The 14,089-nt window shown below is 40.8% G+C and overlaps 1 protein-coding gene across 2 annotated transcripts in view; it reads right to left on the reverse strand.

Moving 5' to 3' along the window:
* LOC117521244 (polypyrimidine tract-binding protein 2-like) overlaps positions 1 to 11,751 on the reverse strand; it is a 55,142-nt gene extending 43,391 nt beyond the window's left edge. For both annotated transcript variants that reach the window (XM_034182578.1, XM_034182577.1), the window contains exons 1-8: positions 11,648 to 11,751; positions 7,609 to 7,630; positions 7,420 to 7,471; positions 4,408 to 4,571; positions 3,289 to 3,360; positions 3,110 to 3,181; positions 2,723 to 2,881; positions 1,774 to 1,884 (exon numbers count right to left, since the gene is read on the reverse strand). In XM_034182578.1, coding sequence (XP_034038469.1) covers positions 1,774 to 1,884; positions 2,723 to 2,881; positions 3,110 to 3,181; positions 3,289 to 3,360; positions 4,408 to 4,571; positions 7,420 to 7,471; positions 7,609 to 7,630; positions 11,648 to 11,655 — 660 coding nt within the window. In that variant the 5' untranslated portion in view covers positions 11,656 to 11,751. The remainder of the gene's footprint in view (positions 1 to 1,773; positions 1,885 to 2,722; positions 2,882 to 3,109; positions 3,182 to 3,288; positions 3,361 to 4,407; positions 4,572 to 7,419; positions 7,472 to 7,608; positions 7,631 to 11,647) is intronic.
* Positions 11,752 to 14,089: the final 2,338 nt, after the last annotated feature.

Genomic DNA, 14,089 nt, shown 5'->3' on the forward strand with positions numbered 1-14,089 from the left:
ATTTAACAAAAGGTGCTTGATGACTTAATCTCGACTTAACACTTGACCCACAGTGTGCAAACGTGGAAGTCAAAGGTTGGTAATGCCACAGAGGTGAGTCAATCTGCTTGGTCTTTTTAATCGAGGGGTTCATAATGCACCAAAAAGCTCCAAAGCATGTCCTTAAATGCAACACTAGATTTCCCAGGCCCCCCATCACAATAACTTGCAGTTTTCTTCCAAATTATTAACCTTAAAGCATACGATCCACATTTTGGAAATACTGATAAGGCAAACAAGCTTTTTTGCCTTATCAGGCAAAAAAGATTTTTATGGATGGGACCTTCCTCAAATCGCTGCACTGCCTACAATGATTTTAAAGCTGTACAGAGTGATGTTTTATAAAATGCTGTCATTTGTGCAAAAATCAAACAAACCTTAATGGTGCCAAATTATTGAAGGCAGACTGACATGATGTTCAAACAAAGTAAAAAAAAAAAAAAAAAAAAAAAAGATAAAAAACTTTATTGAGCTGTAGGCACAGTAACTTCATCCAACGTGAATGACAAGAGATGTAATCCAATTCAAAAAGATTTATGTAAAACATGGTGGAAAAACAGGCTTGACACAGTTCAGCTCTCTGCCCCACTAGATTAAAGCTACACTTTTTAAGTTTTGAAAAAGGTAACAAATGCCATGACCATCCAATATTATTGCATTTTTAACCTTTCAAACATTATTCATGACCAGCCTGCCTGACACATGGAAAAAGTTTCATCAGCCTGTGGACCTAATGTTGTCAAGACAGCTGCACTCCAAACAAGAGAAGGAAAAATTCTGTTATCCACACACCCACACCCTCATGGCAGGCAAGTTGGGGGGGGGTTACATGAATTGTGTGGTCACAAAAAGTTATTTTCTGCAACCAAACTCGCACAGTGCTCTGTGACCCACAGGATCTGGAATCTAACAAACGAAAAGACAATGGTTAAATCTATGTATTCATATATGTGTTTAATGGAGTCAGACATTGTGGCTGCACAATATGACAACGCATGACAATTTATGCTCTCTCAGGATTGTCAGGTTGTCGTCTGTTGTATGTGCATTGTGTCTACTGCTCGTGTCAGCTCGATAACTCAATAAAGAAAACTTCAGGGTACTCAAAGGCTTGACCTATCCCTTATTCATTCGTGCCATTCCTGCGTGACACAGCCATGTTCGCCAATCAGAAGTGTCGCAACTGTCACGTCTGACGCATGCTCACCAGTTAGAAATTAATATTACTATAAGTGAGTAATATTTTAATGTTCTCTTAACTGGCAATGCTTCATTGTGTTTTAAATATGCATAGTGAAGAGTGAAAAAAGCTTGATTTTAAAAAATATATTGCAAATCAAATAGGATTATTTGTTTGAAAAATTGCAGGTTTTTTCCCTAAAATTGTTCAGCCAGGGTGGGCTAAAGGATAAGAATGATTTTGTCCAAATCAAGATAACACATATAACACACATATATGACATACAGATAGAGCCCAAAAGAATAAATTACCTACATATCTAAATATACGCAAAAGGCGAACCATGAATATGCCTTCAGATAGGACACATATCATATTACAAACCCTGCAAACAACCTAAATTAAGAATGGATGTGCTACACGAAATATGTCAGGAATAGAAAAAGATGAAAACACAAGCTAGTAATTTCTCACATAGATAATTTTAAGTAGTATTATTCAAAACAATTGGAATATTCAAGCTAGTCATCAATGGGATATGCATGGGATCCTACCAGCTTGGCTTGTTGTGCATTGACGGGGTCACTGAACTGCAGGAGAGCCTGAAACTGGTTGTTCTTGGTAAATGTTATAATCTTCATCACTGTGCCAAACTTGCTAAAGATCTAAAGAGAAGAGAATACCAGAAAAACATGGTCAATTTTAACAATAGGTCATCAAATGAATTTTTTCATGTCCCAGCCAAACACTATAAGGTTTATAGTGTTTGGCTTACAGACCCACTGCAGGGTCTGCAATCAACGCATGTCATTTTTCTGACATACACCCTAAAGCACAACGATCCACCATGACTGAAGACCACGTTGCGTCCTGCTTACGACTGGCACTCAGCTCCTACTGTCCGAACTATGAGAGACTAGTAGTGTATGACAGACTAGTAGTCCTGGGTTGAAAAGCTTGACTCGCTGATTTTAAATGCTGCATAACTAGACAATCAGGTAACAGCTCAAAAAAGGGTTTTAATAACACTAACCAAAATCAATATTGGATCGGAATAATCAATTCTGAATCTTAAGATTCGGAACTGAACCAATTCTTGAAATTTTAATCAATACCCAGCCCTAGAAACTATCTACCTCCTCTCAGTGCCAGAGGTCCAGCTAAGGTAGGGAACAACTTTTCCAACTTGAATTAGGCATTGTATTATTTAGGTTGTTTGTTGTTGTGCTGTTACGGGTCAGTCTTAAGCCTACTTGTGGTTATTCTTTGCACCATGCACATTTACTTCAATAATGTATTATTACTGTTAAAACTTTATCTTTGTGTCAGAAAACTGTGTTATCATATTGGTGCACAATATATTGTGGCTACACTATGGCTTTTGATATGGCTTGGGAGATCTCGATACACTTTTAACTTTAAAACTAGATCTTGGTTCAAAAACGTTTGGGCACCCCTGGTGTACATTAATCTTAAAATTTAAATATAGCGTTCAGCTTTTACCTGCTGGAGAACATCTAGTGTCACAGGATAAAACATGTTGTCAATTATAATGCGCAAGACGGGACTGGGGGGTGGAGCCAAATCCAAAACCCCTGGATCTGAGGAGGGAGAGCTTCCATCCTGGACTGCTGACACTGCCTGCAACACTGCTTGGGCCCTCTGAATCAGAGAAATAAAAACAAAAATAATAACACAGCACAAAGAAAAGGCAAAGCGAAAATCCTGCTTCAGCCACTTTTCAATAAGAACAGCCTTGTTCAAGGTGTCTCATTCTCATGAGTCCTAAGACAACTATACAACCTGGATTTGTAGCCACAAGCATTAACATCCAGTCCAATCTAGTATGAGATAAAGAACCATGACATAAGGACACATCTATAAATATACCTGGTTCAGAGCAGAGTCAGTCTTCAGTTCCTTATGGTTTGAGTACTGGATGAAGACGGGTGTATTTCTCACCTGAAGAGGTGAAGAAACGTGCAGTACATCTCATTTAAAATCTCCTAACATTAAGAACAGAAAATCCTCATGTTCACAACACAAATACAAATTGGAGTCTTTCAAACCTGGGGGGTGACAGCGGCGTAGTAGTTCACCATAGTAATGGCAGCTTCCTCTGTACCCAGCTCCAGAAAAGCCTAACAAAAACAATAATCAAAATCTCTGAAACAAACTACCTGCAGCATTTTGAATTATGTTGCATCACACAAAGGCCCAATCCCAACATTCACACTCAAAGACTCAGAGGTTTTCAGCCTTTTATGGCCACTTTCTGCAAGTTGGCATTTTTGGACATTTTGCCTAAGGTAAATTACCTTAGATTGACAACATTGTGACTTAAAACATGAAGTTACCTGGAGGCATAAAAAAAGAAACTAAAAGCCTGGCAGATTGGGTGGCAGGTATGCTTAAATTTACAAAGAAAGACTACTTTAACAAGTATTTAAGATACTAAGATGAAATTAGAGGAATGCAAGCATATGGCATATTAAAGTTATTTCTACTGTTTTATAAATAAATCAATTACATCATAAGAACCTCAACAACTCTGTCAGGTAAGAGTTTCAAAAGCCGTCACCATAAAGAAACTAAGATAGCAAGAAACAAAAGATTTAAAAAAGCCCTAATCCACACACAAATGTGTGTGTGTGTGCCTACTTATGTCTGTAAAACATAAAAAAAACTGTAAGAATGAGATTTGTGTAATCCAGGCTACTAATAATCTCAATGCATTTAAAATGCATAACCCGGTTTACATAATTAAAATAAATCTCATTTGTTTCAAATGCATAGGAACCAGTTTAATTAACACACACATGCCTCACACTGAAGGTGCAATAACTGATTTTCCCTGCTATTAGATGCCACACTAGATCATCTTTTCAGGAACAACTTTTAAGGACTAGCTTTTTTTTTGGAATACATAATATTAAGCAACATGATACTGTCAAGGTAACAGGATTTTCTGCAATATACCATTTATATAATTTAAAATGCTTGCAGGCTCTTGCACTTAATCACTTTCCAAGTAGGACCTTTTAAGACTTGTGAAGGTTCAGGAGGGACAATGGGATTGAGCCTAAATCTTGCAAGGACATGATTCTCCTGTACTAACTTGTGCATTATTCTGCACAATTTAGTACATGTACAATATCACATATCCTTTATACAGATGTGTCACTTACCTGGTTTTTTCCCTTCAGCATCAAGATATTGGTAACCTTTCCAAAGGGAAGGCCCAGAGCAATGACTTCAGTTTCAGACACTTCATTAGGAAGTTTCCGGATGTGAAGAACTCTGGAAGGAGGTGACTCATCCAGACGCTGTTTCTTACTGTCGCTCCCGTTTGCTGAACACAGATGGGCAAACATACAAGCAAAGATAATTAAACCTTTAACCAACACTTTAAGTCACTTTACACAGTGTAATCAATTTTATTTAACTAGATTTGATAGGATAGGGGTAGTAGGAATTAGGGCTGGGTTGATACTCTTATCTCACCACACATTACAGTAATTGGGTGCAGATTCAATACATATCACAAAATAGGGGTCAACCCGCTGTGGATTTTTACCGATACCAATTATAGGCATAGGTTGGAGATATTTGAGGCCGATATTTGTCTGCAGTAAAAAGTGTAAAAATGTAGTATAACACACTCTTAACACAAAATTTTCTTTAAATATTTTACAGCACGTTAAATTCACACAACCTTTCAACATGACCTTCATACAAAAAGTGCAAGGACCTACAAATAACATTATTAGGAAGTTGAACAAATAAATACAGCTAACACAGCTCCACTCTGCACACTGCTATCTTCTTCTATGTCAGTCTGTGGAACAGCAGGCTTCAGCACTGACAGGCTGAACTCGTGATGTCTGACAAATCAAGTAGTGCTGTGGGTGGGATTTTCCTACAAACCACAAAGCAGAGATGCATATTTTTAAAAAGTGGTATGGATTAATAGCCCCTCAGTGCTGATAGGCCAAGTGCTGATACAATGGGTCTTTCTCACACATCAATGGGCCCATGTGAAGCAGAGTAATTCAAGATTTGTAATGTTTTGTAATCAACTGTACGAGTAGGGATGGGTATAGAAAACCGTTCCTATTAAGAATCTGTAAGAAGTGATTCGATCCACTGACATCAATAACCTTTTTGCTTAACGATTCACTTGACGGTTCTTAAGTTCACATCACGCCGGAGCAGCCATTTTTTCAAGGGTGTGTATCGGAGAAAAGATCATTTTTCAACAGTGATTGCGGATCCGCAGTTCCTGAGAAGCTGCGAAGAGAAGCAGCGGGTCGCAGCGCAAGCAACAGTGAAGCGCTCTGAAGCAGCGAAGCGCTAGCAGTGGGTCTGCAATTTCTTCATCAACCTCAAAGCCATTTAAAGATGTTAATCGTGAGTGACTTTAGTGCTGATTGAAGTCACTAACTGGGACTCTAGTCTTGTTGCAGGCAAGAAAAGAGAATCATTCTCCACACCGGAGTGCGATGGTTCTCTGGTGTGAGCTGGACCAGCTTTGCCGGTTGATAAACTGAAGCTCAGGTAAAGGAAATAATAATAATATCCTCTGTTTTGTGGCTCTAACTGCACAGCTCCAAATGCTGTGCAGCTCTCTGATGAGAAAGTTGGAAAGATACGATTTTGGTCAGAATTAATAACTTCAAAGTGAACCGCTGTTTTAAATCAAATGACACCTCTTTCCAAATGTTCTAATAAAGACAACAAACTACAACAGACAAAAACCCTTTTTCACAAAATGAGATGTCCTCCATTCTTTATGAATTACATTAAAGGGAAGGTGATGGTCCAGTGGTTAAAGCGTTGGGCTTGAGACCAGAGGTTCCTTGGTTCAAATCCCAGGCTGACCGGAAAATCACTAAGGGCCTTAGGAAAGGTCCTAAATCCCCTAGTTGCTCCCAGGGTGTAGTGAGCACCTTGTATGGCAGCACAGACATGGAGGTGAATGTGAGGCATTATTGTAAAGCCCTTTGAGTGTCTGATGCAGATGGAAAAGCGCTATATAAATTTACCATGTTACATCCTGACATGCAGCGCAGCCGGTTGCAAGAGCTCAGCTCAGAGGCTATGGCATTACATTTGTCTCAGTACCTGAAAGGAAATGCTTTTGACAAAAACTACAGGTTTTGTTTATTTCTATTTATGTCAGAGATCAAGGATCCAGTGACCAATTTCACATTTATTTACTTTAAGACTCGATAAAATGTTATTGACATAGAAAACCTGCAAAGCCTACTTTTAGTACACAGAAACTTCACAGGAGATATTGATAAGGGAATCGATAAAGAATCAGATCAATGATGGCATCTATATCGATAAAATCTTATCAATACCCATCCCTATGTAAGAGCCACAACTTGAGCCAATTTAACTTTAATATGATACATATTTCTGTTATATTTGATTGACATAGCATTTGCTCCCTTTTTCAAAACTGACAAACAGTGGCTTTAATACAGCGAGTCAGAGAACAACACTGAGAGACAGAATGTAAATTTACACACAACAGCTTTAATGCCATGAGGCAAAGTTATGTCAAATGATTTAACACAGTGAGAGTGTAAATGTAAATTTACACACAGTAGCTTTAATCCAGTGAAGCAGAGAGCTGTGACTAGGGCTGCCACAAACGATTATTTTGATAATCGACTCGTCATTGTTATTTTTGCAAAACAACCCTTACCAAAAAATAGTACTGATAAGTATATAAAAAGTAAACTAGAAGTACACTTGAAACATACTTGCATACTACTTTTTGGTAAGGGAAACCATGTTAAAGATGGAATGCTAAATTTAGTTTTATATGAAGGTGCAATTTTTTTTAAATCCACAATTTTTACTAATTTTATGCCTAAACCACACACTATGTTTACCTATGAAGAATTTGGCTTTTGATACCCAATACCCACTTTTCCCAGACAGGCCAAAAACAAAACATCCCTGTACAAACCATCCAAAACCTGAGGAAATCCCAAAATTTCTGTACTATGCTCCATATTCATTGCAACCACACCATTCCTGTGATAGTATCAAGGCAATAACTTGGAAAAACAAGTGTCCCCCCCCCCCCCCCCCCACAAACAAAAAACCCAAGTAGACAAATGTTTCTGATCTTTGGAAGCTATTCAATTATGTACAAATCCCATTCAAGTAAAAGATAAACTCACCTGCCATTGAGCTGGGGCTGTTTCCATACATGTTGAGCTCATCTGAGCCTCTCTTTAGGGGAAGAGTGGGAAATAATTAATTTACCTACATATCACAATTAATGATCATATACTGTATTAGACATTATTTTTATTTTTTTGAAAATGACATGGCAACTAGGTTTACGTAACAGGAATAGACAAGATTACCTTCACACCAACTGCAACATCACTGTCAGGGGTTTACAAAATGAGTGGGGAAGAAATGAAAGAAAAACAGAATAAATATTTGCAATCTAAATGATAATTTTCCTCAAATTAATGTGACATATCAATGTAAAAGATGTCTCAATTTTTCAAACTACTGACATTTTGGAAACGAAGAATTTGTAATGAATTCAAACAAGTACATAAATAGTAACAAACTAGTAAACACTTAACCTCTAATATGTTAACCCAGTTTTTCATCCAATGGCTTTGCTTCTCCATAAATGCACTGTAATTTTCCCACAATGCACTATGAATTTTGGAGTGAAAATCAGCATATAACAGGTAAAGACGAGAAACGGTGGGCACAAAAGATGCCCATTTGAGTGATTCACCCAAAAAACTGGTCTGAAAAGAAGTAAAGTGGTAGTACAGGTAGTTTTTGTAGTAATACAGGTAGTTTTATGCTGCTCCGTTGTGCAGCAACATATATAGGAAAGATAAGGTGCTTGGGATCAAGAGATCATACTACAGACTTCCACACAAAGAAACACTAAGATTACAGCAATTCTCCCAGCAAACTGGAAACTGTTCCTCACGGATATTGGATGGAATCACACACTCAATATGTCACAATATCTGTCTGCTGGCTAGCTATTGCCAGTAAGCTCTAATGCTATTGGTCAGTGGGAACCAATCCAATGTAACTTTTGGTCCTAGCCTTTTTGGATCCAACATAACTTTCTGGTGCCAAGCATGCCAAAATACAGGTAAATGATGGACAGAAAGGCTAATCTGTGATTGGCTATTGCAATCTGAGTGGAGAATATCTATATATATATATCTATATATATATATATATATATATATATATATATATATATATATACAGACACATACACACACACACACACACAACATTATTGCATATATTATACTTATAACGGACCAGATATCCATCCATTTTCTTCCGTTTTATCCGGAGTCGCGTCGCGGGGCAGCAGCAAAGAGGCCCAGACCTCCCGATCCACACACACCTCCCCCAGCTCCTCCGGGGGAACCCCAAGGCGTTCCCAAACCAGCCGAGAGATATAGTCCCTCCAGCATGTCCTGGGTCTTCCCCGGGGCCTCCTCCCAATGGGACGTGCCCGGAACACCTCTCCAGCGAGGCGTCCAGGGGGCATCCGGAAAAGATGCCCGAGCCACCTCAACTGACTCCTTTCGACGTGGAGGAGCAGCGGCTCGACTCCAAGCTCCTCCCGAGTGACCGAGCTCCTTATCCTATCTCTAAGGGAGCGCCCAGCCACCCTGCGGAGGAAACTCATCTCGGCCGCTTGTACTCGCAATCTCGTTCTTTCGGTCATGAGCCAAATCTCATGACCATAGGTGAGGATCGGAACGTAGATCGATCGGTAAATCGAGTGCTTTGCCTCCCTACTCAGCTCTCTCTTCACCACGACGGTCCGATACAGCAACCGCATCACTGCAGATGCTGCACCGATCCGTCTATCGATCTCACGCTCCATCCGTCCCTCACTCGTGAACAAGACCCCGAGATACTTAAACTCCTCCACTTGAGGCAAGGACACTCCACCGGCCTGAAGAGGGCAAAGCACCTTTTTCCGGTCGAGAACCATGGCCTCGGATTTGGAGGTGCTGATTTTCATCCGGGACGCCCCAGTGCATGCTGAAGGTCCTGATTTGACGAAGCCAACAGAACCACATCGTCCGCAAACAGCAGAGACGAGATTCTGTGGTTCCCAAACCAGACCCCCTCTACACCCTGGCTGTGCCTAGAAATTCTGTCCATAAAAATAATGAACAGAACTGTTGACAAAGGGCAGCCCTGGCGGAGGCCAATGTGCACTGGAAACAGGTTTGACTTACTACCGGCAATGCGAACCAAGCTCCTGCTGCGGTTGTACAGGGACCGGACAGCCCATAGCAAAGGACCCCGGACTCCCAGAGCACTCCCCACAGGGTGCCCCGAGGGACACGGTCGAACGCCTTCTCCAGATCCAAAAAACACATGTGGACTGGTTGGGCGAACTCCCATGAACCCTCGAGCAGCCGATGGAGCGTGTAGAACTGGCCCAGTGTGCCGCGACCAGGACGAAAACCACACTGCTCCTCCTGAATCCGAGGTTCAACCATTGGTCAAATTCTCCTCTCCAGTACTCTGGAATAGACCTTACCGGGGAGGCTGAAGAGTGTGATCCCCCTATAGTTGGAACACACCCTCCGGTCCCCCTTCTTAAACAGGGGGACCACCACCCCGGTCTGCCAATCCAGAGGCACTGTCCCCGATCGCCACGTGATGTTGCAGAGGCGTGTCAGCCAAGACAGTCCCACAACATCCAGAGACTTAAGGTACTCAGGATGGATTTCATCCACCCCAGGAGCCTTGCCACCGAGGAGCTTTCTAACCACCTCGGTGACTTTGGCCTGGGTAATGGATGAGTCCGCCTCTGAGTCCCCAGTCTCTGCTTCCTCTTCGGAAGACGTGACGATGGGATTGAGGAGATCCTCGAACTACTCCTTCCACCGCCCGACAACATCCCCAGTCAGGGTCAACAGCTCCCCACCCGCACCGTAAACAGTGCAGGTGGAGAGCTGCGCCGACCATATACTGGCTTAAATTAAAAATACTAAACATTTAAAATTGCCTATAAATCATGCAACACCATTAATTATCTATCATAATGTTATAATAATATTGTATTATAATTTATATTATTTTGTAATATACCACTGAAAAATAAGACCCCCCCCCCTCAAAAAAATATCAAAATTAACCACGGGACATTACAACGCACTTAAATCAAATCAATACATTGTACTTAAGACATTGAAATGCGTTATTCTTTTTCAGAAATCTGAGTCATTTCAGACGACAGCAGCACATCTGAGTCTGACTCTCTACACCCAAAGCAATCAAAGGGAATAAAGTGATTATTAACCATCAGATTACAAAATAAAAGCCTCTTAATTGATTCAGTCAGTTTTAATCAGAAATGATGCCGTTTTAAGCAGAAACGAGGCGATAATCAGTGAGTCGCTACTGATGCTCCAAAATGACGTAGGCGCAGCAGCAGTGCATGTCAAACGCAGATGTGCTACTGTGCTCTGATCGCTTCCCCCATATTTTATTATGCGATAATGCTGAATGTATGTGGAAATGATGATTGGAGTCCAGTTTTAAGTAGAAAGGAGGTGATAATTGGTGAACCGCAGCTGACGCTCAGAAATGACGGTGCTGACTGCTCCGAAATGACACAGGAGCAGTGAAGGCATGGTGGATGGATATATAGGAGGGACCGTTCGGTCGGCGACATGCGTGACATTTACGCTCCCCATTTCGTATTTTAGTATGGCACTCAATGGATCTCGTGCCAACTGCTGTTATTGGATTTACCATGTCAAAAAATGGTTATATACGTATTTTCATGCTTTTGCCACAAAATGTACAATCTTTCTCCATAAGAGCTGAACCATAATGGGTCAGTGTATTTGATTCAACACTAGTTTTAAGCACAATATTAGGTACAAATACGTCTTGCAACACTCGCATTAAATATATGGCAAGTAAATAAACACACCTTTGACGTAGCAAGCATCGTACAAGATATCCAGATACACTTTAACTGATGGGAAATGTAATTTCTTAAAACTCTCACGAGTTCCCCTTTAGGACCCAGCTAGCGTTAGCATCGATTTTACGGCCGAGTGAATGTAAGGATTCAATTTCTGGGCGTTCGTTAGCAACCACATGTTACATATCTGAAATTCCTATTCTTATAAAACCTTATGAAATAGTGACGTAGGAGAAAGATCACATGGAGAAAAAACATTTATCTCGAAATATTTGCATATTTGGAGGCTGCTTGACGTTAGACAAATAGCGACGTCATGTGGCACGTAATAAAGCGTGAGTTACACCTTTGAAATAAGCACAATGGACAGACAAATTTTGAGTACACCACATGAACAGTGACAAAAAAAAAAACCGAATGTTCAGAGGAAAAAAAACGAGCACATTTACCCGTCCATTGTAGCTCTTTGTCCTCGCTGTCACACTTTGTGGATCTGTGAGCAAAATGGGCGTTCTTCTTCTGGTATTCTAAAGCATACTGGGAGCTAGCGTCAACATTTGGTTCATTATCACCACCTGCTGCTGAGGAGTGTGAGTAGCATTCAGGTCAGGGGGCGTGTGTTGCACTACAGAGCACCCGTGGTGGGTCTTTGTTGAGAAGGACTGGGGGAAAAAGTCCACATCCATCAATCCATTTTTAACACTTATCCACTGAGCTCACACCAACTGGGAGTTGTGAACTGTGGAAGCCAGCAACTTACGAGGGTTTTCAATAAAGTAATGGCCCTTTTTATTTTTTTCAAAAACTATATGGATTTCATTCATATGTTTTTACGTCAGACATGCTTGAACCCTCGTGCGCATGCGTGAGTTTTTCCACGCCTGTCGGTGACGTCATTCGCCTGTGAGCACTCCTTGTGGGAGGAGTCGTCCAGCCCCTCGTCGGAATTCCTTTGTCTGAGAAGTTGCTGAGAGACTGGCGCTTTGTTTGATCAAAATTTTTTCTAAACCTGTGAGGCACATCGAAGTGGACACGGGTCGAAAAATTAATACTATTACGTCACCGACAGGCGTGGAAAAACTCACGCATGCGCACGAGGGTTCAAGCATGTCTGACGTAAAAACATATGAATGAAATCCATATAGTTTTTGAAAAAAATAAAAAGGACCTATACTTTATTGACAGACCTCGTATGTGTTGTTCTTGTTCTTTGTGATTGTCTTGGATCAAGATAAGGATCTGCTTTCAGTGGCTTCCTGGACTCAGCCATCAAAAGTGTGTCTGTGTGTAGTTAAAGTGTCAAACTTGTCAAGAGATTTGCTTATCTCCACAGTGTCATTCGGTGTATGTTGATAACTTTTCAGATCTAAGTCTTTACATGCTTCCAGTCTTAAGGCACCTTGGCATTGCACAAATTTGATGCACGCACTTGCACACAATCTGCCATACAGGACAGTAAACTCATTGTAAACCATTGTAAACTGTGCGCGGCTTTGTGCAAGTGTGCAAAGAAAATTTTTAAATGTTCAAAATCTCTGTCACGCATTAATTATGGGAACTTCATGTGAACATTGCACTAACAATTAAAAAACACTGTAAGTGTGAGTGATTGCGTCAGCACACCGCATCACAGTGCAGCTCATCTGAACGATTATAATGAGATTTTAAAGCTATCATAAACATAATTTTACAGCTACTCATATGAAGGAATGAACATGCAACTGTTTTACCAAGCTATATAAATATTACAAATAGTTAGACTGTTCCAAATGCGTTCTCCACGCCATGAAGCACAGGAGGGAGAGAGAGAGAGAGAGAGAGAGAGAGAGAGAGAGAGAGAGAGAGAGAGAGAGAGAGAGAGAGAGAGAGAGAGAGAGAGAGAAAATGCTGCTGCTGAAACAGTCCGCTGTGATTCCGGAAGCAATTAGATGTGTTTTCATCAGCCAAACTCAGAGAAAATGATTAATCCACTATGCAATAATTATTTTATATACGCAGAGTCCAGCGGCACAAAGTGCAGCATTCAGCTGGGAACACAGTGGGTGGCATTGTCACGATGAATTGCGCTGAAGTGGGGAGCCAAAATGCGTGCAAGTGTCAAGGCACCTTTAGGTTCCTATCTCACTGGGCTGCGACAACCTGCAAACGGCGAGGGGAAATTGCTTGATTTTGCATGGTGTTTCCTGGGTGGCGCTCTTCCCTCGCTTCACTCGCAGGGCATCGCCAGCATTGCGCCTGGGTTTTGAATTTTTCAAAGTTGGCAAGGTGACAAGATACTTTAGAAGAAGTAAGTCCTATATAGGCCCTGAGGCCTGTTGGTGACAGTGCTTCCAGTCTTAGGGTTCCGGATTTGGTAGTGTCTGCAACCCCCCCGGACAGGACGCCAGTCTGTCACAAGTTACTTGTGCCCAGCCAGCGCTGGTACTCAATTACAGCGGGGTGTACTGAGACAATGTAGATTAAGTGTCTTGTCCAAGGAAATCATGTGAACCTGTAAACCTGCCAATATGTAAACCTGTGTTTGAAACTTGATCAGCAAACACAGGTTTACATATTGGCAGACCAATTCTTGTTAGAATGAGAAAATTTACTTTCAAAATTTATTTTAATTCATGATGTTTTTATTTTACAAAAATCATTCCAGTTATTAATTTGTTTATTTATTAATTGTTAACATTTATTCTTAGCAGTTAAATAATTTCACGAGAGCTCCATTTTATTCAATCAAATCAAATCAATTTTATTTATATAGTGCCAAATCACAAAAAACAGTTGCGCCAAGGCGCTTTATATTGTAAGGCAAAACCATACAATAATTACGGAAAAACCCCAACGGTCAAAACGACCCCCTGTGAGCAAGCACTTGGCGACAGTGGGAAGGAAAAATTCCA

The sequence above is a fragment of the Thalassophryne amazonica genome, chromosome 12 (genome assembly GCF_902500255.1).
Source record: "Thalassophryne amazonica chromosome 12, fThaAma1.1, whole genome shotgun sequence".
Taxonomy (NCBI): domain Eukaryota; kingdom Metazoa; phylum Chordata; class Actinopteri; order Batrachoidiformes; family Batrachoididae; genus Thalassophryne; species Thalassophryne amazonica.